This window comes from Phocoena sinus, chromosome 11 (genome assembly GCF_008692025.1).
Source record: "Phocoena sinus isolate mPhoSin1 chromosome 11, mPhoSin1.pri, whole genome shotgun sequence".
In the NCBI taxonomy this organism is placed as follows: Eukaryota; Metazoa; Chordata; class Mammalia; order Artiodactyla; family Phocoenidae; genus Phocoena; species Phocoena sinus.
In genome coordinates, this window is record NC_045773.1 from 31116386 (window position 1) to 31141098 (window position 24713).

Genomic DNA, 24713 nt, shown 5'->3' on the forward strand with positions numbered 1-24713 from the left:
TCTAAAGAGTTTTCATTCCTACTATTATCTTTTTTACTTCTAAATACTTTTCTTTCCTTAATAGCATCCTGATGTAATGTAATGCAATTTTTAATCTGAGATTATAAAAGACAATTTTTCTAAGAACCTGTGACCTCACTCTCTTTAGCTCTTTCCTCTTAGGCTGGACAGATCCTCCCAAAAGAATCTTCCAGTCTCCTGCCTGGAGGGTCTACGCCTGACTGCCACTATTCTGGGAGCTGAAAGGAAGAAGAGGGCTTGGCTGGGGGTAGGGGTGGGGAGTAGTCAGGTCTCCTGTTTGTTATGTAAATTTTCCAACTATGCCTGCATTCTCCAGTCCAAAGACTGTTCTACCCTCCCTAGAGAATAAACTCAGTTTTTCTACTGGAGGGAGAAGAGCAGCCATAAGTTGCTCACATGGGGAGACTTGGTGATCTGACTGCTTAAACATACTTTCAACTCCTGATTTTAGCTTGACCTCAGCCCAGGCTGCAGGCAGCAGCTGGTGCTGTCAATTGCTAAATCTTTTGGAGGTTCTGTGGTATAAACTGGGACCCAATGGGGTTAGCCACCCTCACTGCCACCTCAGAATTCTGCCTTCCCATATCTGCTTAATTAGTTAGCTCTCATCCATTGAATTTTCAGTTTCAAATGTTTTTGTTGTAATTTTCTCCTCTCCTATTCTATTTGTCCTTGAGGGTGTGTGTGTGTGTGTGTGTGTGTGTGTGTGTTTGTGTGTGTGTGTGTGTTAAGATCAATTTACTGTTGTTTTAGAGTGGCTTCGGGAGAGAGGAAAAGTAAATGTGGGTGCTCAATCTATTATTTTCCAGATCATTTAAAACTTTGAGTCCTGGGCTTCCCTGGTGGCACAGTGGTTAAGAATCCACCTGCCAATGCAGGGGAAAAGGGTTCGATCCCTGGTCCGGGAAGATCCCACATGCCGTGGAGCAACTAAGCCCGTGCGCCACAACTACTGAGCCTGCGCTCTAGAGCCTGCGAGCCACAACTACTGAAGCCCAGGCGCCTAGAGCCCGTGATCTGCCACAAGAGAAGCCACCATGATGAGAAGCCCGCGCACTGCAACGAAGAGTAGCCCCCGCTCACCACAACTAGAGAAAGCCCGCACATAGGAACGAAGACCCGATGCAGCCGAAAATAAATTAATTAAATAAATTATAAAAAACAAACTTAGCATATCCCTCAATTATAAATGTAGGCCATAAACCTGGTATTATTAGCAATATCTGACTTTTGCCACTAAAAGAAATCACAGATATTTAAATATTAAATTATAGTGGCTGAAGGTATCTTGAAATAAAAATAACAAACAACAAAAAAACTTTATAAGTCCTTTTTCTTTTTTGGCCACACCGAGCGGCATGCAGGATCGTAGATCCCCAACCAGGGATCAAACCTGGGCCCCTGGCAGTGAAAGCACGGAGTCCTGACCACTGGACTGCCAGGTAATTCCCTATGAATCTATTTTTTAAACTTAAAAAAACAAAGCGTCAGATTGGTATCTTAATTTAATGAGCAAAACTGCTTTCAAAGAGCACTGCTAGTCTACACTTGTACGTAGATTAGAGCTGTCCAAGTGGCATGTGTATTGATCAAGGGGAAGGTCTAAAGAGAAGGGCATCTTGAATTCAGACAAGCATGTCATGTAAATCACCCATGTGAGTGAACCTAACTTAGCCTGTTCCACTCTGTTGTATTTTTCAAACAATGCTGAAGACCTTGAACTTGATATTGGGCAAGATGAAGAGGTTGGTTGACAATTCTAAATTGCCTATTTCTCCAACATATTTATGAAAATATGTCAGAACATACTTAGAGTGAATTTTCAACCATGGCAAAATTCATTGCCAGATGACACACTTCAATTTCAGGTTGTTTTCCTCACTCATACAATTAGGCTTTACCTAACAGCAGCTCCTTTATTAGCTAAATACAAAGCATACTTATGAAGAAAGCACATCACTCAGCTAGCACACATCCAAGCCAATCGTTTTATTATTAGTTTTGTTCAGGAGCATTGAGTAATACAGGGGAATCAAAGGTAATATATTACTGAAAACATAACTGATTTCTTTTAAAAGCTCCCTTATTAAGTTGCAGGATATAATCTCATTTGTGTGTGTATGTATGTGTGTGTGTGTATAAGCCCGGGCATATAGTTATATATGCACCAAAAACGTCTAAAAGGACTTACACTACCTGCTTGAGAATAGCTACCTCTGGGAGTGGGTTGGTGAATTAATTTTTATTTCTATACTATGAAATGTTAACATTTCTCACTTACTACTTTTTTCAATTAAAAAAAAGAAAGAAAGAAAAATCCCTTTTGCTCATCAAAGTGATCATATACACAACAAGGATTTTTTTTTAAATTACTATCAGCCAATATCAGCCCATTTTCCTGCACTACCTGCCCAAGAGCAGACCCAGCTAAACCTCACACATCACTCGGAATGGACAGTCACATCTGACAACATTGGATTCAAACCCCAACAGGGCTATTTTTTTTGGGGGGGGGTGCTATTTTTCATTCATGAATTTGATAAGCTATCTGTTTCAAACTTTGTGGCCTCCAAGCTTGAACCAATCTTGTTTTTCATGCTTCATTTCTCTTTAGGAAAATGTATTGATCTGCCCAGACATCCCATCAGCTCTTCCAAATGAACAGGTGAAACAGAGTTCTTTGCCAACAGCTGTGATTAGAGTGTCCCTGCCATGTCAGTCTGCTAGACAGATGGGAGGTGTTTTCCTGCCCTGGTTTAAGATCTCACAATAAATATTCCTAAAAGTATTAAAACTATGCTGTGTGTGTTACTTTAAAATCTTGCCTTTGAGGGACTTCCCTGGTGGTCCAGTGGTTAAGACTCCGTGCTCCCAATTCAGGGGCCCCGGGTTCGATCCCTGGTCAGGGAACTAGATCCCACGTGCCGCAACTAGGAGCCCACATGCCACAACTAAAAAGATCCCGCATGCCACAATAAAGATCCCGTATGTAGCAACTAAAAGATCCTGCATTCCGCAACAAAGATCCCATGTGCCGCAATTAAGACCCGGTGCAGCCAAATAAAATTTTTTTTTTAAGTTCACTAATAAATAAATAAATAAATAAAACTAAAATAAAATCTTGCCTTTGAAAGGAGATTAACATTCAACAGAAACTTCTCTTTCAGCTTCCTCCCAGAATTTCTCAAATGCTTACCAGTCACAGAATATAAAATTCAGAACTCACATGACTAATTAGAAAGGAGGGAGAGAGACTACTAGCACATAAAGTGATGAAGCCACTAAGTCAGTGATTTCCTAGACACCTCCACAGGGATGGCTTCAAGCCAATCATCCCATTTTTTATTGTTCCCTCTTCAACGTACCCTATGTATTCCCTTCTTGAGTTCCTCGTATTAAGGAAAAGAGAACAAGAAGCCCAGCAGAGAAGTCCCCAAAGTTCCTTCATTCATAAAAGTTCCTCCATTCATAACATCTGCAGAGTGACAAAGCAAAGGGGGGATGACAGCCAGACTGGGGTCTGGAGCCCATAATCTGACCCATGCTAGCCTAGCAGAAGCTTCTAAATTCCATGACAAACTCTATCAGTTTCAAGAAAACTAGCTTTTTGTCTGGAGGAAAAACCTAACTCTGAATCTACTAGTCTCTCATTTCTGTTATCAGACCTTAACGATCTGTAAATTGTCTTCAACTACATTCTAGGGAGTATTCTAGGGAGTTCTAAGCTCTCAACAGACCCTAATTTGTCCCCATTTCCCCCCAATGTTCAGTAGTCTCTCCTACGTCAACAATGGGCAGTACAACCAAATCACAAAACATTTGTGCTACAACAGACCTGAGAAGTCATCTGGTTCAGCCCCTTGGCTTCAGACAGGGAGAGTGAGGACAGAGAGAGGAAGTAACTGAGCCCAGGTCTCAGGGCTGGTAAGAGGCAGAGGCTGGGTCCCATGCCAAGTCTGAGGGTTCCTTGCCAGTTCCCATCACTGCAGCTCTTTCTTCTTTTTCTGTGTCGCATGCTATCTCCCTAGATGGTCACCAATTTGATGGTGCCTTTAAAATAAGGTGGTGATTTTTCTTCACTGTTACCACAAGATATGCTCACTATAAAAAGTTGGGAAAGTACAGCTTTTTTTCTGTTTTTCTACTTATATAGCTTGCATGTGTTTACTTGTACCGAACTTGGGAAGTACAGAACAGTATAAAGAACCAGAAATAAACATAACCCATAATCCTGCCACCTGGGGAACCCCATTGTTAACATTTTGGCATATTTCCTTCCAAGCTTTTTTCCTAAACATTTCAATGTAATTATTATATTGCATGTATAATTTTACATCCTGCTGTTTTTTGGGGTTTTTTTGCTTAGGTATGTTTCCTATTGGACTCAGACAACTCTGCATATGTGTATTATATTTCTCTTTTTTCAGCAGGAACTCATTTATCTGTCAGAAGGGTAATCAGACACTGAAATTCATGGTCACAGTTTTATTCTGTGGTTTTGGAATCTTTTTGGTCTGTTTTATGGAGATTGTTTTGAAATTATTTTGTTGCCAAAAAGCTGTATGTGCTTTCTTCTGTTTGTTTACTTGGATCCAGAAAAACCTCCCACTGAAATGCTGTCTGGCCATATCCTGCCCAGCACAAGCCAACATCAATACATGTGGATATTTGCATTTGAAATAAGATGCACAGTGAAAGTGCCCATTTTAAAAAGGAAAATTACACTGATGCAAAAATAAAATTCTATTATATTAAAAAGGCTATAATTGAATAGTCATGGAGATTCAACTTTATATCCCCAAAGAAAGAACAAATAGGAGATAAAACCCTCCTCCCCACCCCCCATTCTTGGGGGCTAGGCCTAGGCAATTTCAATTTCAGAAGTATTTTTCCCATGATTCTTACTCAGCCATGGCTGGACAGCACTGTACAAAATCACTCCCCCTTCTGGGACTTCCCTGGTGGCGCAGTGGTTAAGAATCCACCTGCCAATGCAGGGGACATGGGTTTGAGCCCTGGTCCGGGAAGATTCCCACATGCTGTGGAGCAACTAAGCCCACAAGCTACAACTACTGAGCCGATGTGCCACAACTACTGAAGCCCACACGCCTAGAGCCCACGCACCACAACAAAGAGAAGCCCCCACTTGCCACAACTAGAGAAAGCCCGTGCACAGCAACAAAGACCCAATGCAGTCAAAAATTTAAAAATTAAATAAATTTATTTTTAAAAAAATGTAGACAGACAACATGTGTGAAATGCAGGACCATATGTCAATTACAAGAAGGTCTGCAGATCCTCAGGCCAGTTCTACTGGAAGGAAAATAAGGCATTCATGCTTTCAGCAATGTTGTAAATAATATGAAAGTCTGGACTCTACAAATGCTATTTTTCCAAAGTATGGTCAATAAAAAATGGCCTTTTGAAGGAAATGAAGCATTACGCTGCCTCCCAGTCAGCAGTCCTCCTGACCTTTGTGGACAGGATCAGAGGTCACTCAGAATGACTGATGATGGCCAGTTCACCTCCCAGCTGGGCTGGTCGTAAGCCAAGCACTCTGGCTCAAGGGTTTATGCTACCAATCAAAGCTGAGATATGATACAAGCCCAGTGGTCTTCAATAACCCATGGCCCCTGAAGACCAATCTACCAGGTGAAGACATGGGTGGTATTGCCAGTACCTACGGTGCTAACACTTCTCTAGGACCCTTCGATCATTACCAGCATTAGCTTTGTTTCCAGCTCATCCCTCTTTGCATTATGGCCACCAAGTTACAAACATTTAAATCAAAGGGATTTAGAAATACATATTTAAGAGAAAAAAGTTACACTGAGGGACTTCCCTGATGGCGCAGTGGTTAAGAATCTGCCTGCCAATGCAGGGGACATGGGTTCTATCCCTTGTCCAGGAAGATCCAACATGCCGTGGGGCAACCAAGTCCGTGCACCACAACTACTGAGCCCGCATGCCCTAGAGCCCGTGCTCTGCAACAAGAGTAGCCACTGCAATGAGAAGCCCGCACACCACAACGAAGAGTAACCCCCGCGCACAGCAACGAAGACCCAATGCAGCCAAAAAGTAAATTTAAAAAGTAAAAAAAAAAAAAAAGTTACACTGAAAAAGGCTGAGTCTCTAGTTACTGCTGAGTGCTGTTGATCTGCAATGCTGACTATGCAGCCTTGTTTAAGAGAGTCTGAGAGTCCCAGCTCTCAGTGAACAACTCTAGCAACCCATTTAGTCATTCCTAACCTGCGAAAAGGAGATAACACACAGCATCCCATGATTGTGGTAAGGACGCAGTCTGGCACAAAGGTACCCAGCTGCAAGGTGATTATTATAAATGATGTTTATTCCCCAAAGTTTATTTTTAGAGTCACACATCATCTGTTTAACGTATGAGCTTATCTCCTTTGCTAGGGAAATTTGCTAACTTCTTGTTCCTAATATTGTTGTTTCCAACCAGTTCCTAAGATACCCCAAGCAATAAATGTGTCATTGGTGTTTTAAAATAATTACCTGCAAGCTGTTGTTCAGCAAATCAAAGTCACTGTATCTCCTAACAATCTGTAAGAAATAAAAGTGGTGTTTTGATTCAGCAAAGACCATCAATTTTCATTTAATATTTATTGGCATTTTAGAGCCAAGGCACTTGCATTAAGGGTAGCAGGGCTTATATACCTGGTGATTAACTTGCTTAACTCAGCAGCCCCAGAAAACAGACCAAGCAGTGCCCCTGAGTTGGCTGGGCCATGGGAAACTGGTTAATGCTAGCCAAACTCGCAAGATGCCAACAGGTAAGAAAGAATGATGATGCATTTGTTTCCAGGGTGAATAGCCCTTTAAGTATTTTTTTTTTATTAACCAGGCACCTAGAAAGATGAATTAATGATTTACAAAAAAAAAAAAAGTTTTAGTGAACATGAAATTAAAGTTAAAGCATGTGGACAGTCTTGAGGCCATTTCATCCTTGCCCTGGATAAAACTTCCCCCATTTGAGATCCAACCAGTCTAGAGATTGGACGCATCTGCAGGCAGAGAGGCCACACCGCTCTCTGATTGCCCGTTTCCCCTCTTGGCCAACAGTCCACATCCACTGTGTATGCATTCTTTCTTAGTTATGTTGATGCCATTGATTAGGCCATAGCCAAATTCCACTAGCTCTTCAGTCTCTGGGGAAGGAAGTTATTTTGCTTTCAAAAAGTTTTTTCAATCTTTATTGATGATTCTCAAATATTAGTGTGCATGAGAATTACTTGGAGATCACCTAGGAATTCAGGAATTTAAGGAGGTTAAGTATCTAGATTTTTGTTAAGTGTCCCCCAGGACTCTAAAGCACTGGATCTAGAAAACTAAATCAAGGGTTGATTTTTCTGGTAGGACATTGCCCTTGGGCCTGTTTGACAAATATACATCAGAAAGTTAAACATGAGGGCATCCCTGATAAGTGCAAAGGAGCAAAAGGGAGTACAGCAGTTAACCACAGAGAATGTGCAAATTCCAACCCTGTTCTGTCAGGGATATAAGCGTGACCTTGGACCCGTTACTTACCTTTTGAATGTAAAATGGAGCTAATACTATCACACAGAACTGGCTTTAAAGGGCTAAGTGAATTAATGTGCCTAACAATAAATGCTCAACTGATGTTAAATATTATAATTAGTCCAATAAAAAGCAATTTGAATTTTCAGGCAAAGAAAAGACCAAGTATGGGTCACTGAGGTCAAAGACTGCTTGAGGTGAGAGGTAAGTTTCAACCTGGGCTATGAAGGACAAGGTAAGATGTTTGGAAGGCAGGAGGGTCATTATAATTACTAAAGCAGGAAATAAATGGTCCCTGTACAGAATTCAGCCACCCTCTGCAAGTCAGCTGGGATGGGAAGCACCTCTAGATGTATATAGTAAGTTCTGCCTCTCTGAGGCCACCTGTGAGGAAAGCAGGCCCTGGGGCTGTAAGCAGATCCTTACCTATGGTCAGTGTGGGAAGTAGCACTAGAAATTGTCCATGACTGGACTTGGGAGTCCATGAAATGCACAATGTCCAGGGCACTGTCTCACCCTTCTACCTGGTGGACTGAACGTTAACCTGCCTCACCCAAGCCATGGCTTCAGGTGAGGAGGTTTGAATTACTAGGAACAAAACAAGTACTTTGCCTAGCCCACTTACTCTGTGTCCACCTGGAGAACAAATTCCTACTCTCTGTAGTAACATACACGAATTAAACCGAACAACTGGGAACATAAAAGCCTTTTATAATACATGTGTTAGAGCTAAACGTTTATATCTAAAAGACATATGATTAATATAGTTTTTCCAGATTTTTAGATGCCCCAAGTCAGAATTTTGTTTAAACATTTTTCTGACAAAAAAAAAAAAAAAAAGCTTACCTGCCAGCTATTTTCTACAGAAATTCCTCTTTGTACCCGAATGATATATTCCTAAAAAAGAAGGGGAAAAGAGCCTCAATTACAAAACACCCAAATCATGCAGCTATATGGATGGACCTAGAAATTACCATACTAAGTGAAGTAGGTCAGACAGAGAAAAATATATATCATAAGATATCACTTATATGAGGAATCTAAAAAAAAAAAAAAAAAAAAAATGAACTTATTTACAAAACAGAAATAGACTCACAGATATAGAAAATAAACTTATGGTTACCAAAGGGGAAAGTGGGGGCCAGGGGGGAGGGATAAATTAGGAGTTTGGGATTAAAATATACACATTACTATATATAAAACAGATAACTAACAAGGACCTACTGTATAGCACAGGGAACTCTACTCAATATCTTGTAATAACCTATAATGGAAAAGAATCTAAAAAAGAATACATATCTGAATCACTCTGCTGTACACCTGAAATTAATACAACATTGTAAATCAACTATATTTTAATAAAAACAAATTTTTAATAAGAAACAAAACAGAACAAAAAAAACACCCAAATCAGAGTGTCAAAAATATTAAGTGAAAGCATCAGATAAAGTAGACTTCAGAGCAAAGACTACTAGAAACAGAGAGGGACATAAAGATACAAGGGTAATCTCACAGCAAGACATAACAATCTTAAATGTGCGTGCACCAAATACCAGAGCTGCAAAATATGTGAAGCAAAAATTGATAGAACTGGAAGAAGAAATAAATGAATCCATGATTACAGTTGGAGACGTCAACACCCCTCTCTCAGCAATTGATAGAACAACTGAAGAGAAAACCAGTAAGGGTACAGACAAATTCAGCAATACCATTATTGATGAAAAATTAATCAGTAAGATTCATAATGTTACTGAATGTTAATTAATAATTAATAACCAATTAATCTAAGAAAGAAATGAAAACTTTTATTCGAGCCAACCTGGAGACTATAACCCAGGAGACAGTCTTTCAGAAAGCTCTGAGGACTGTTCCACCTGTTAGAGGTCAAAGCACAGTTATATAAGTTTTTAAGACAAACAGGTTATACATCAAATGACATATCAACAGTTTACACAATCCAGATCTGCACGTACAAAGCAAGTCGTGGGTCATGGTGACCCTTTACGAGATTAAGAAGGAATGTTGTCTCCTAAGGAGGTCTAGTTAGTGCAGCCACACAATACATACTAAAGGGGAGGGAGGAAGCCTAAATGGAAGCCTTTTCCTGAGAAAAATTTTATGTTCGAATTTTTCTTGTCTTGCCATAAAATATGAATTTTATTTCATTACCATCAACCAACAGATTGATCAGCATTTATAGAACACTATCCAACAATAGCACTCCATCCAATAATATTCTGCTATTCAAGAGGATATACAAATCGCATATAAGCACAGGAAAAGATATTCAACATTACTAGTCATCAAGCAAATGTAAATTAAGACCACAGTGAGATATCACTATATCCCTATGAGAATGGCTGAAACAAAAAATAATGATAACACCAAATGCTGGCTAGGATAACAGAGAAACTGGATCACTCATAAATTAATGGTGGGAACTTTAAACGGTACAGACACTCTGGAACACAGTTTGGCAGTTTCTTAAAAAACTAAAACATGCAACTATCATATGACCCAGCAACTGCACTCCTGGACATTTATTCCAGAGAAACAAAACCTTATGTCCATACAATACCTCACACATGAAAGTTCACAGCAGCTTTATTAGTAACAGCCCCAAAGTAGAAACAAGCCAGATGTCCTTAAGCAGGCAAATGGTTAAACTTTGCTACATCCACACCAGGGAATACGACTCAGCAACAGAAAGGAATAAACTATTGATACATGCAACAAATTGGATGAATCTCCAGAGAATTATGCTGAGTGAAAAAGCCAATACCAAAAGATTGTAAACTACATGTCTCCATTTCTACAACATTCATGAAATGACAAAATTATAGATATGGAGAACAGCCTAGTGGTTGCCAAGAGTTAAGACTGGGGTAGGAGGGTGTGTGTGGAAGGGAAACTAGTGTGGCTATAGAAGGGCAAATGAAGTGCTATGGTTTGAAGGTCTCTGTCCCCCCAAAATTCATGTGTTAAATACTAACCCCCAAAGATGATGGTATTAGGGGGTGGGACCTTTGGGAGGTACTTAGGTCATGACAGTGAAGCCCTCATGAATGGGATTGGTGCCTTATAAAAGAGACTTCAGAGGCGCCCTTGCCTCTTCCACCATGTGAGGATAGTCTGAAACGGTGCTACTAGCTATGAACCCGGAGGAGGACCATCACCAGAAGGCAACCATGCTGGCACCTTAGTCTTGGACTTCCGGCCTCTAGAACTATGAGAAATAAATATCTGTTGTGTATAGGCCACTCGGTTTATGGCATTTTGTTATAGCAGCCTGAATGGACTAAGACATGAGGGATGTCTGAACCAATGGAAATGTTCTTGATTATGTATCTTGATTACACCAATGTTAATGTCTTGGTCGTGATATTGTACCAAGTTTTGCAAGATACTACCAATGAAAAAACTGGATGATGAATATATGGGATCTCTCTGCAATGCTTTTTTTTTTTTTTGGCGGTACGCGGGACTCTCACTGTTGTGGCCTCTCCCGTTGCAGAGCACAGGCTCAGCGGCCATGGCTCACAGGCCCAGCCGCTCTGCGGCATGTGGGATCTTCCCGGACCGAGGCACGAACCCATGTCCCCTGAATGGGCAGGCAGACTCTCAACCACTGCGCCACCAGGGAAGCCCTGCAATGCTTTTTATAACTGTATGAGAATCTACAATTATCTCAAATAAAAAATTTTAACCTTAGGCATTCAAAACTACTATGGTAGAGTCAGAAGACTAAGATCCATGATTTTTACCACTCAAAGTTTGCATTTTATATGCATAGTCAACTAGAAAAGGCCATGGTTAAGAAAACAAGTAAAAAGGTAGAATAGATAAGCAGTGATGGCATTTTCCAAAGAAACTAAATCTAGTGACCCCCAAAGCTGCCTGAGCATTGAAATCTTCCTGCTCCTGGGGAGGGAAGACAAGAGAGGGTGTTAAAAATACACATTCACAGGCCTTGCACCAGACTTGCTGAATGAGAATCCCTAGGATAGAAACTGGGAATTAGAAGTTTTAATAGCCTCCCCAGGTAATTCTTACTAATCAAATAAGAAGGAAACAGAGACCTAGTCCAGCATTCTGCTTATACACACAGGGAGTTATGATGAAGGTACAGATGAAATCATATAAAAAACATTAACTTTTTTCCTCAAATGCTCAGAATTCTTTTAACATCTTTGGATGGTATGATTCAGGTATTACTCATAGTCACTACTCAACAAGTGCTTATCAACACAGTACTCAACAAATCCTTTCTACTGAATTAATTCTGATTTAAATAGGTTATTTAGAAAATAAAGCCAAATAAGCATTGTTAACTTGGTATCTCAATTTTAAAATAGATCTTATTTTCACTACCATTCATTTCCATTTTGTTTATTATTTATTTATTCTTAATAAATTTATTTACTTATTTTTTTTTTTTTTTTTTTTTTTTTTTTTTGCGGTACACGGGCCTCTCACTGTTGTGGCCTCTCCCGTTGCGGAGCGCAGGCTCCGGACGCGCAGGCTCAGCGGCCATGGCTCATGGGCCTAGCCGCTCCGCGGCATGTGGGATCTTCCCGGACCGGGGCATGAACCCGCGACCCCTGCATCGGCAGGTGGACTCTTAACCACTGTGCCACCAGGGAAGCCCCCTATTTACTTATTTTTATTTTTGGCTGTGTTGGGTCTTCATTGCTGCGCTCTGGCTCTAGGCACATGGGCTTCAGTAGTTGTGGCACGTGGGCTCAGTAATTGCGGCTCGTGGTCTCTAGAGCGCAGGCTCAGTAGCTGTGGCGCACGGGCTTAGTTGCTCCGCCGCATGAGGGATCTTCCCAGGCCAGGGCTCGAACCCGTTTCCCTTGCATTGGCGGGCAGATTCTTAACCACTGCACCATCAGGGAAGCGCCCTCCATTCTGTTTAGTTTGCAAAGGTTGATAAAGTCCACATACGCAGGAATTTCTCCTGCTCTGGACTATGTTAAGAACGGTACATTCAACAATATCCACTCAATTTACGAGTGAATCAACTACGTACCTGGCACCCTGCTTAGCTGGTTACATGTGGGGTTATAAAATAAATATTTCAAAATTAACTTGTGTACTACGGCAAATCTCTTAAGCAATATGCCAGTGCAATTATTTCTGAATACACAGAGATAAAACACTAGAAATATCTGATATTCTTGTATTTGGGGATCAGTCTATTAGCTTTAAAATTTTCTTTTTTTCTCAGGGTTGTCTTACTGGCAAATTGTCTGGGCTTATAATAGAGCTAAAATCAGCACATATAATTGAGTACTTCCAAACAACTACACATAGACAAGCTGATGTCTAAGTCAGGGAGGAACTGTTACTTCTCAAAAATCATTTCAAGCATCCATTGCTTCACTATGATTTATAAGAGGAATAATATTAATTTTAAAAATTTCAGCTCAATGTTGAGCACTTGGTAGGTACTAACACTGCTGTCCTGCTTTATATACTTTGGGTTTAAAGCTTAGACCTGTGTTTTACAAAGATGTTGCAGCCAATTGTAAACATCAATTAAGCACCTATCATGTTCCAATCCCTGTGTTTTGTTCATGCTGGGGGTATAGTTCTAAACAGGAAAGGTACAGTCTGACTCCATTCCTTCCCTCTGTATATGCACAGTTTACGGAGCTGGGTTTTTTTTTTTTAACTTGGCTATAATATGGCACACAATAATGTTGGGGAAAAGCATTTGGCAAGAGGGAAGCAGTTAACTACAAGACGGTGCCTGGGTTCTGATGTCAGACTACGATATCCCAAACTGACATCCTAATTAATGTTTCTGCCGAGACACTCTTTATGTTTATATCAGTGTTTCTACAAAGAGGGTGGTTCTGCCCCAGAGGAGACCTGGCAATGTCTGGAGACATCTTTGGTTGTCACAGGATGAGGGAGTGCTATGGGCATCTGACAGCTAGAGGTCAGAGATGCTGATAAACACCTACGATGCACAGGACAGCCTTACAAGGAAGGACCACCTGGCCCCAAACGTCAACAGTGCTGAGGTTGAGAAACCCAGTTCCAGGTGCATCGAGTAAAACAGGTCATTCCAGTCTATGGAGGCTGGGGATGCAGGGTGGTGGAGGGGTTACTTCTGTCATCATCTGCCCCCGGCTGCAGCTTACTGGTACTCCACACACCACACCGTTGAGAATATGTGCACTCCCACCTAGAGGGCTCGCTTAATTACTGGTGGCCTCAAAAACCCCATTGTCTTTCTTCTGTAAAGACACACTAAGACACGTTAAGGCTCCAGTGTTGCCCTCAGGTCCCATCTGCCGTGTGGTTGCAGATACAGAAAGACAATGGGAAATAGGTACGGTGATTTTGCTCAGAAATACTTTCATTCCACTTGAACGGAGCAAGTTCATCCCTAACTACAAAACATTTTATTTTTTTTCGTTTGCTTGGTACCACCACCCAGCCTGACCAAAAGGAAATACTTTCACCTCAAATCTCCAATTTGTCAACTAAACATAGTACAGCTGTTCTACTGCTTGCAACCAGGCTGAAGCACTGATTAAAGCAGAGAGAGGAGTGCCCTGGGGACCAGTAGAAACGCGACATTTGAAGTCAGGCTTCCACCTCCAGAGTCGGAGTCACCAGCCCAGAATCCTCCGATGAATCATTCCCATCTTTGCCACCCTCTCTTGTGTGGAACAGAACCTGCAGTCTATGTAAGAGACAATCAACCACCAGGCACAGAAGGGAGAGCTAAGAGCCCTGTAGGGCGGCTCTGCATCACACAGACCTATGCCGGCTGCCCATCCCTGCCATCTGCTGCCACGCGCCCAAAGGGCCTTCTTCCCGCTCCTCTTCACGACACCACACCCTTATCTTGGCGGAGCAGGGTGGGCATTTCGGCAAGTCAGGGTGGTTGGGACCGAAGTTGTTCAAAGTGGACAGGCACTGGGACCACGTGATTTCTGACTTAAGTAAAGGAAGAGAAGAGAGAATTAGTGTAAAATAAGCACTGATCTTGTGCCAGGAACTTTCCTAGGCCCATTAACACTTCTCATCCAATCCTCACAGCTGCCTGGAGGGTAGATCTCAGCAAAATTAAGTGAGCTGTCCAGGGTTGCACAGCTAGGAAGCAGCTGACTGGGAACCGGAACCCCAGTCACTGATTCCTAGGACCCTCCAACCTGCCAGACATGGCTGGCAACCCCCAGGGACCTGGGGACGCCCTGAGCCTGGCTCTTTCTGCAGCCCTGAAAGATGGGGGTCCTCACAAGTCCGGGGAACTCGGGTGAACTCATCCTGAGGGTGCAGGGGTAGGGACTGTCATTCCCACAACTGTTGATTAATGCTTCCAGTGCAGGCCATTTCCCCAGTAAGCATCCTCACTGACATTTTGTATCTCCCGAGTTTCCGAAGAGATACTTAAGATTTCACTGCACTGTAGCTGGCAGGCATTCAAAGATGCCTCAGTGTGATGAGATTTTAGAAAAACTAGGGAGGAAAACTTACTTTGAATCGTTCTGGCCCCAAATTACTTTAGTGAGGGTACAAACACAGACCACTTGGAAAGAAATGTGTAAAAGAAGCTAAAGCCAAAACTTAAGCCAACCTCCAAACCCACCTAACCCACGGCATTCTTCTCTCTTCCCTTTTGGCACAGCTATCGGATTTACTGAGACTCAGAGTACAGAGAGACCGGGCAGCTGTCTGGAGGTATTTTTACCTGTCAGCGTTCCCACATCTCTACCTCTAAAGCAGAGGGTTTCAACCCTCCTACTTTCTAGAATTACCCAGAGAACTTAAAAAAAAAAACACACACACACACAAAAACCAACAACCATGCTTTGACCCTACCTGCCAGAGATTCTGATTTAACTTGTCTGGGCCGAGGCACAGGCATTAGTAGGTCTTAAAAGTTCCCCAGGTGATTCTAATGTGCTGCCAGAGGCAAGAATCACGGTTCTAAAACCTCTTCAACAGGAAGCAGCTTCACACTACAAAAAGAAACACCCTGTCCTGAGAGGAAGGGAACCAGTGAACCAAGCACCCACCACAACTCCCAGCATCCTCTCCGCCTACCCTCAGCCCTCCTGGCCTCTTCGGCAGGCACTCTCCTTTCTTCTTCGGTGTAGGAGGTACCTAACCTGAGCCCTCTAGGGTTCCCCGAATGGTCCTACGGCGGTGGCCCCACTCACAAGATCCGCCAACGTCACCTTCAGGTGAACAAGGAAGAACAATAACTCTCATTTGCAGCAGGGAGGGGCACTGAGTCTCTGAAAGCATAAATGCCTTGACTGGAGAGCAGTGGCTCTGCGATAGGAGGCCAGATCTGTGCGTCTCCAGCGCCACGAACCACACCACTCCCAGTTCACTGCCAGACCCGCGTCCTCCCGGCACTTCCCCTTCACAGGGAGGCCCGCAGAGAAGGCTGAGCACAAGTGACCTTGCTAGACACCCAACGTTATGCTACTTCCCCACGCAGGAACCTTCTAGGGCTCCCACTGGCCACGGGATAAAACCCAAACTCCTTAGCCTAGCTTCCATGCTCTTCCATCGCCTGCCTGAACTGTCCTAACCCTTTCTTTCTGCTTAATCCCTCCTCTACCCAGTCAGACCCTGCGTATCCTCAACACCCCTCACTCACTCCTCTCCCTTTGCTTTGCTACCTAATCAAAACCTGGGAAGGTCAGCTTTTTAACCATGTTACGGCTATCTTTGTCCCGTGTCTGCCTATGTTTGAGGGGTGGGGTGGGGGCCAGGTTTCCTCTCCAACTGAACTAAGTTCTTTAAGGGCTAGAACACACGTTTCTTCATATTCCAAATAGCACCCAGCACAAGGTCAAGCCAACGGGCTGAAGTGCAGCGAATGGTTGGTGATGGGTATTTGTTAACTGACTGCCTGCACCTTCGGGAAGGAGGCAGCATGTTACTATCTTCATGTGCACCTATATGCAGGTAAAGTCTAACAGCACTCTCCGGAATATCCCCACGGGTCTCCCACGCCCTCAGATTTTATAAAATCAATATTCAAACCTATGGTATCACACGGCACAAGAGCTGCGGCCTCTGGGCCAGTGGGTGGCACCACCCTGCTGGACAGCAAGTTTTCTGAGGAAATTCTCATGGTTGCAGGACTTCTGCTCAGCCCACTGGCCACCTGCCTGGCTGCTTACAATCCTTAATGTTCCACTTAGAATTAATGATTACTCCTTGCTCTGCTGAATATTCATTACTTATCGTTGTTTCATCTGCAGATTTTCAGGGATGGAACGTGCCTTTGCTTTAATTGCTGTGCAAGTCAATAATGTACAAAACCTGCCCCCAAACAAATGAAAGTGTTAAGGGTTTTAAAAGGCATCTGAAGAATCACCACTATCTTAACCTGAGTTTTGGCAACTCAGGTTAAGTTTTTTATTTATTTATTTATTTTTATTTTTGGCTGTGTTGGGTCTTCATTTCTGTGCGAGGGCTTTCTCCAGTTGCGGCAAGCAGGGGCCACTCTTCATCGCGGTGCGCAGCCTCTCTTGTTGCGGAGTGCAGGCTCCAGACGCGCAGGCTCAGTAGTTGTGGCTCACGGGCCTAGTTGCTCCGCGGCATGTGGGATCCTCCCACACCAGGGCTCGAACCCGTGTCCCCTGCATCGGCAGGCACATTCTCAACCACTGCGCCACCAGGGAAGCCCTCCGGTTAAGTTTTGAGTGAAGCCAAGTGTATCTCCTTTTCAACCAAAACTGACTGAATCATAGAACCCTGTGCTGTAACTTTATGCAAAACAAATTCTCTAGTTTCCACTCTGCGTTCACAGAAGGGGCAAGGAACACATCACAAACATGCTCTGATCCCCGCAGTGAGATTCAGCGGCTGTATTGCGCATGCCTCCTTCTCCAGGCCTTTTGAAGTCCACGCTCTCCTCTGTGGGACAGTCTCCTGCCCTGCCAGGGGAGCTGGCCTCCTCGCTGACTTCAAAGACAGCCAATGTTCCAGCCAGAAGAAATACTGCAAAGCGGCACTCCAAAATCCTTTGACCTGAGACTATGGAATGCACGCAGCATTTTAAACAGCAGTTTCTGTAGCATTCTATAGTACAGAGACCCCTAAATGATGCCAAAGCAATTACATAATTTGCTAAGATGGGAACCCATGAATTCCATCTTACGTCAAAGCAAAGAAAATAAACCCTGGAAAATCTGAGGCTCAATTTGGTAGTAATTAAAAATGAAATACAACCTTCGCTTGTTCAATAATCCTCACATGTCTTGGGCCGACGCCCTGAAAGGGCAGAAACAGAGGCAGTGAACATAATCTCAGAGAACCACACCCGACATATTTAACTGGCTAGAAAAGACAAATACACAAACTCTCATCTGGCTGGCAATCAGGATTTTTATGTGGGTTCTGGTATCTAAGGCGGCCAACTCCTCGCCCTCATGCCCTGAGCTGGTTCCAACCTAAGTACCTGCCGGGACTGAGGTGCTCCTCTTCCTTGGGCTAATTCTCTATCTACCCCCGTTTGCCGCTGCCCGGGGACAGGCCACCCGGAGTCCTTTTGGAGCCCGCAGCAGGAGCTGGCCACTATGTGGAGATCGGCTACGATGTGTGCCCCTTCCCCGCGTCACAACCACAAGGCCCCAGGGAAAGGGCAACGGCTCTTTGCCACTTACTAGTTTTGTGACCTAATTCCTCTGAGCCTCAGTTTACTCATCTGCAAAACCATACCATTCCAACAGGGTTGTGGCGAGCATTAGGCAGGGTCGTGTACTCAAAACTTCCAGCACAAAGGCTAGCTTTGTAACTTAGTTTTCTTTTCTGCCAAGAAAATAGTGAAGGCAAGGTGTCTGCAGGTGAATCAGCGCACACGAGACAGCAGCAGCACCAAGAGCACCGAGGAGAAAGAAGCAGCAGCCGTTTTCTCTGAACATGGGAAACAATGTCATCAGTCTCTGATTGCTAACAAGGAGTACCATCCTTCCAGCCTCTATCATCCCAGCTTCTACGCCCAGTTTTAAAGGGGGCTAATTAAAAAGCCTCTCCGGCTAAGATAACTTGGATATCAGCAATGAGAGGATTGGACAAGCTGTTTATGGTTTATCTACATAGTGGAAGAATACACAAGCCTTTAAAAGGATGTATTGGGACCTCCCTGGAGGTCCAATGGTTAAGACTTCACCTTCCAGTGCAGGGGATGAGGGTTCAAATCCTGACTGGGGAGCTAAGATCCCACATGCCTCGCGATTCCCGCGACCAAAAAACCAAAACAAAAGCAATATTGTAACAAATTCAATAAAGACTTTAAAGGGACTTCCTTGGTGGCGCAGTGGATGAGACTCCACGCTCCCAATGCATGGGGCCCAGGTTCGATCCCTGGTCAGGCAGCTGGATCCCACATGCATGCTGGGGCTGGGGGTTTGCATGCCACAACTAAGGAGGCAGCCTGCCACAACTAAGACCCGGAGCAGCCAAATAAATAAATAAATCTTAAAAAAAAAAATGGTCCACATCAAAAAAAAAAATCTTAAAAAATAAAGGATGTATTAAAATGATTTTTCAATACTTGGGAAAAGGTATATATTATAATGTTAACTATTAAAAAAGGATTAAAAATTCTGTGATAACATTGATAGGAAGAGGGAACTACACCAAATGTTAACAGTTGTTGTCTCTAGAGGTGAAATTATATGTGATTTAAATTCTCTTAGCTATTGTTTTCTATTTTTCACTTTATCCTCAATGAGCATATATTACATTTGCAATCAGGAAAAACAATTTTTTAAGAAGTTCCTTGGTTTGTCACACGTGTAGTTTAAAACATGCTACTTTAAAATAAGGAATCCCCAGACTTCCCAAGTGGCGCAGTGATTAACAATACGCCTGCCAATACAGGGGACACGGGTTCGAGCCCTGGTCTGGGAAGATCCCACATGCCGCAGAGCAACTAAGCCCGTGTGCCACAACTACTGAGCCTGCGTGCCACAACTACTGAGGCCTGCGCGTCTAGAGCCCGTGCTCCACAACAAGAGAAGCCACCGCAACGAGAAGCCCACGCACCGCAATGAAGAGTAGCCCCGCTCACCGCCACTAGAGAAAGCCCGCACACAGCAACAAAGACCCAACACAGCCAAAAATAAATAAATAAATAAAAATTTAATAAATAAAATAAGGAATCCTGAGTGATAAGGATTGAAATTATCTGAGCTTAGATAAGAGCACAGGATGTTAATGATAAATGCAAGCTAGCATCTTTTTTCCTTTGGCAAGGGACCTTTTGGTCATTTTACAACTCATCAGCACTTTTACTGTGCTGGGAAGACTGGAAAAACAGAAGATGAAAGTCAAATAAGTGAACTCTTCTACTTGTATCAGGGATGCTAAAACATTTGGTGGGAAAAAAGCTTGAAACTATAAGTTGAAGTCAAGCTAGGGGAGTCCCTACTGGTTTCAATAATTTATAGTAGAACTGGCCACCATCTCTAAGGATAATGGAGAGCTGACTACACATAAATCTATTCTACCTGGCCTAAAAATGTCACTGTGCTCTTTCCTGAGACACGAGTTCCAGTTCATAACTAGCCACATACGTGACTATTCACACCATGCTGCCATCTATCTCTTCAGAGCTGAAGGTAATAATTGCTGTTTATGGAGCACTTACCCTACGCCTTCTGTTCCTCAGCTTATTCCATCTTCCAGCAATGTGTGGAGGTAGATATCACTATTCCTCTTTTATAAGAATCCCAAGGCTCAGAGAGGATAGATGCCCTGAACAAGGACACTTAGCTAGTAAGTGCTGAGAACAGACTCCACCCCAAGCCTGACTGACCCAGGGGCAGAGCAGTTCCTCGGTTCTATGGCCTTGGGCAGAAGCTTTCTCACCATCTACCCTCTCATTCTGAGGAACTGAGGTTGGCTGAACAGGCAGAACCAGTCCATCAAGTCAGGAAGAGGCTGGGAGAGAGTGGAGGCAAAGTAAGGAGAACCCGGGCCTGGGTGATCTGAGTTAACATGGGGCTCACACAGCGCCTCCCGGCCCAGTCTCCTGACTTCAGTGCGCTGCACTTTGCAACCTAACCTCCTACTACATGTACACAGACTGTTGTCTATGTACATCTGGGCTGGATGTTACCTGGGCACTGCACAGAGACTGTGTACAAGTAAGAAAACTATTTTAAACAAGCCCCACTATGAACACTAGGCAGGTTCTGAAGAAGCAGAAAGAAGCATTTTTATATGAACATGCCTAAAGTGGACACAGATTTACAGAGTACTCAGCCATCTGAATGGCAGTTGCACCAATCTAGAACAGGGTCTTTGACTAGGCCGTGCTGTTTCTACACTACGCTCCTATTAACCTCTAACAACAGCTGCACAATGAACAGTGAACCTCTTTCCTGTGCTTTACTGTTAAAAACCACGGCGGTTCTGGATCTCAATGGTCACAAAGCTCCACTGGATGCAGACCGAAAGGTTCTACTCTCTAGCTCAGCCTTCCCCAATCAGGTCAACGGTTTGAAGAAAATAATGACCTAAGGCTGTGAGGTCAAATATGGCAGCCACTATGCACAGGTGGCCTGTGTGACTTAGGAACTGAATTTTAAATTTTATCAAATTTAAGTAGTCCAGTGGCTACAGTACCATTATAGACTACTTATTTGCAGATATAAACAGATATTTATGAAAATGTAAGCATACTAAGCATAGTGTTAAATCTTGCTTTTTCCCCATTTAATATAACGTGAATTTTTTCCATTTTAGTAACTGTGCCTCTGGACATTTTTAATGTCTACATCTGTGCTGTCCAGTATAGTAGCCACAAGCAGTGTGTGGCTACTGAGCACCTGAAATGAGGCTAATCCTGGAAAATACACACCAGATTTCAAAAGCTTCATATGACCAAGAGAATGTAAAATGCATTAATAATTTTTATATTGATTACATATAATCAATGACAGTATTTCAGATATAGTGGGTTAAGTAGGCTATATTATTTACATTAATGCCACCTGTTTCTCTATACGTTTTTAATGTGGGCTACTAGAAAATTTTAATTTACACACATGGTTTGCATTATACTTCCATTGGACAGCACTGCCCTAAGGCCTCCACTATATGTAATGAGTTAACTCCGCTCCTAGCAGCCAGAATGGAGGAACGAGAAAATAGTCACCCAACTCCGTGTCTGGTTCTGCGGCTCAGGGAAGGACCGCTAACTTGTCCTTGGCTAGGCCTAGGCTTTGTGGAGCCATCATACTGGTGTGGCCGTAATAACAGATCATGTTGGCTAAGGCTCCCGACTGGTATCTCTTTCATTCAAAGTCCACTAGCATCATACAAACCTTCGTTCTGCTGCCCCCAGTCTTATGGCCTGGGGCAAGTTACGTACCCTCTTTGCACTTTACTTTTTTCCAACTGAAAAATGGGAAAAATAACAAACTCAATTCACAGTGGTTATGAGAATCAAATGAGAATCCAGAAAAGTCTGGCAATTTCTTATAAAGTTAAATATTCACTTAGCATATGACTTTGCAATTCCATTCCTAGATATTTACCCAGGAGAAATGAAAGTATGTCTACTTTCATTTCTTGTAATGTTCACAGCAGCTCTATTCATAATCAGCCCCAACCTGGAAACAACCCAAAAGTCTTCCAGCTGGTGAATGGATAACAAACTGTAGTGCATTCATACAGTAGAATACTACTCAGCAATAAAAAGAAACATGCAACAGCACGGAGGAAGCTCAAAGCTTTATGCTAAGTGAAAGAAGCCAGACACAAAAGACTATATCCTACAAGATTCCATTTATATATGACATTCTAGAAAAGGTGAAACAATAGTAAGAGAAAGCAGATCAGTAGCTGCCAGGGAGCAGAGGAAAAGTACTGACTGCAAAGAGGACCAAGGAAATAACTGGAGGGATGAAAACGTTACACTGTGGTTACATTTACATTTGTCAAAACTTATCAAATAAGTAATGTAAAGCACTTAGCACAGGGAAGGGTATATAATAAGTGCTTAAACAATGTTAGCTGTTATCATGACAAGTATTGTCTAAAACCAAACTTAGACTGACGATCTTCCTGGGAAGACCAGGTACCCCTTGCTTACCTTGTACTATTTCTCTAATCATTTCTAGTGCCTATTTTTCCCTCCCGGCCCCTACCTAGCAGACTTTTCCTCTGATGTGCTCCTCCTTCTCTTTCTACCTTCTCTCCTTTCTGCCACTGACCTGAGATGTGGCCTTTCTAACTGCACTGCTTCGTTATCACCCTGGACTCTCTTCTCCCCTTCCCTCACCCTTTTTACTGAACCTCGAACACCACCAGCAAATTAAGCGTCCTAAAATACCACTTTCTGCCACATATATGCTCAAGCCCCCTCACTGCCATTCAGATCCCTTAGCCTGGCATCCAAAGCACCCCACAATTGGCTCTAGTCTCCCTTTTCCATCTTTTTTTTTTTTAATTAATTAATTTATTTTTGCTGCGTTGGGTCTTCGTTGCTGCACACGGGTTTTCTCTAGTTGTGGCGAGCAGGGGCTACTCTTCGTTGCGGTGCGTGGGCTTCTCATTGCAGTGGCTTTTCTTGTTGCGGAGCGTGGGCTCTAGGTGCGGGCTCAGTAGTTGTGGTTTACGGGCTCTAGAGCACAGGCTCAGTAGTTGTGGCGCACGGGCTTAGTTGCTCCAGGGCATGTGGAATCTCCCTGGACCAGGGCTCGAACCCACGTCCCCTGCATTGGCAGGCGCATTCCCAACCACTGCACCACCAGGGAAGTCCCCCTTTTCCATCTTTTACTCCACACCAGAATCCTCCATAGCAAATCCTTGTGGGATGAATGAACAAATGAAGGCAGGGACCAAATCTATCTTGCTTAGACCTACATCCCAAGTGCCTAGGATAGTGCCAGGAACACAGGGGCATACTCACAGCAGTATCAGCTGAATGAACGAATGACCTCCTGCAGCCTGCAAATGCATCCTGACCTCAGAAAACATAGCTGCTTATTCTTTAGTTTTTTTTAAACTGAGATCCTTACGGTGGATTAGTAAGAGTTTGGAACAAGATGAACAGTTAGGGGCTCTGGAAAGTGTTGCAGAATTTATGTGTTAAAGGCTACAAGGCTTGTTTCTATTTCTACTTAAAAAAAAATCTGTCAATAAATAATTATTTAAATATTTTCTCCCTTTAACTCAAAACAGGCAAAGAGCCTCCAAGTGTGCATGCAAGAAGTACAGGAGGCACCACAGAGATCAGATGAGGGTGCTCATCATTTAGTTGGTTTATCATGGTTTTGACCATTACATAGCTTTTAAAATTATTTTGTTCTTAGTCATATATGTTTTCATTTACACCCATAATGGACCATGACTAAAGGCAGGCTTAAGGAATGCCAATGGCAAAATATGAGTTAGTGAGAAATTAGTGAGAAATACAGGAAGTGCGAATCATCATAAAAATGGTTATTCTGCAAGTTGTCTGAAAAAGCTCTTTATCGGTGCCTTAAGTTGTATTCACTTTATCACAATTCTTACTGTCTGTAAGATTTCAGAAACCAGTATAATTCTGATTCCAAACATTAATATAATTTTCAAAAATGTGCTAATCTGAATAAAATATTTTTTAAATTTAAAATCACTTCCAGAGGAGGTTTTCACAATTCATTATTACTATGAAAAGAGTTTGCAGGGCTTCCCTGGTGGCGCAGTCGTTGAGAGTCTGCCCGCTGATGCAGGGGACACGGGTTCGTGCCCAGGTCTGGGAAGATCCCACATGCTGTGGAGCGGCTGGGCCTATGAGCCATGGCTGCTGAGCCTGTGTGTCCGGAGCTTGTGCTCCACAACGGGAGAGGCCACAAAGTGAGAGGCCCGCGTACCGCAAAAAAAAGAGCTTGCAAGTTAAAAAAGGCCTGGGGGGCTTCCCTGGTGGCGCAGTGGTTGGGGGTCCGCCTCCCGATGCGGGGGACGCGGGTTTGTGCCCCGGTCCGGGAGGATCCCACATTACACGGAGTGGCTGGGCCCGTGAGCCATGGCCGCTGAGCCTGCATGTCCGGAGCCTGTGCTCCGCAGCGGGAGAGGCCACAACAGTGAGAGGCCTGCGTACAGCAAAAAAAAAAAAAAGGCCTGGGGAGGGATTTCCCTGGTGGCACAGTGGATAAGACTCCACACTCCCAATG

The 24713-nt window shown here is 43.2% G+C and overlaps 1 protein-coding gene across 9 annotated transcripts in view; it reads right to left on the reverse strand.

Annotated features, from left to right (window-relative positions):
* Window positions 1-24713, reverse strand: part of PXK (PX domain containing serine/threonine kinase like) — a 76661-nt gene that overhangs the window by 42549 nt on the left and 9399 nt on the right. For 7 of the 9 annotated variants that reach the window (XM_032647479.1, XM_032647478.1, XM_032647476.1 and 4 more), the window contains exons 2-3: window positions 8407-8457; window positions 6538-6585 (exon numbers count right to left, since the gene is read on the reverse strand). In XM_032647479.1, the coding sequence (XP_032503370.1) occupies window positions 6538-6585; window positions 8407-8457 (99 nt within the window). Of the gene's footprint in view, window positions 1-6537; window positions 6586-8406; window positions 8458-14338; window positions 14478-15402; window positions 15500-24713 lie in introns of those variants that run through there. The other 2 variants (XM_032647480.1, XM_032647481.1) reach the window with 2 other exon arrangements.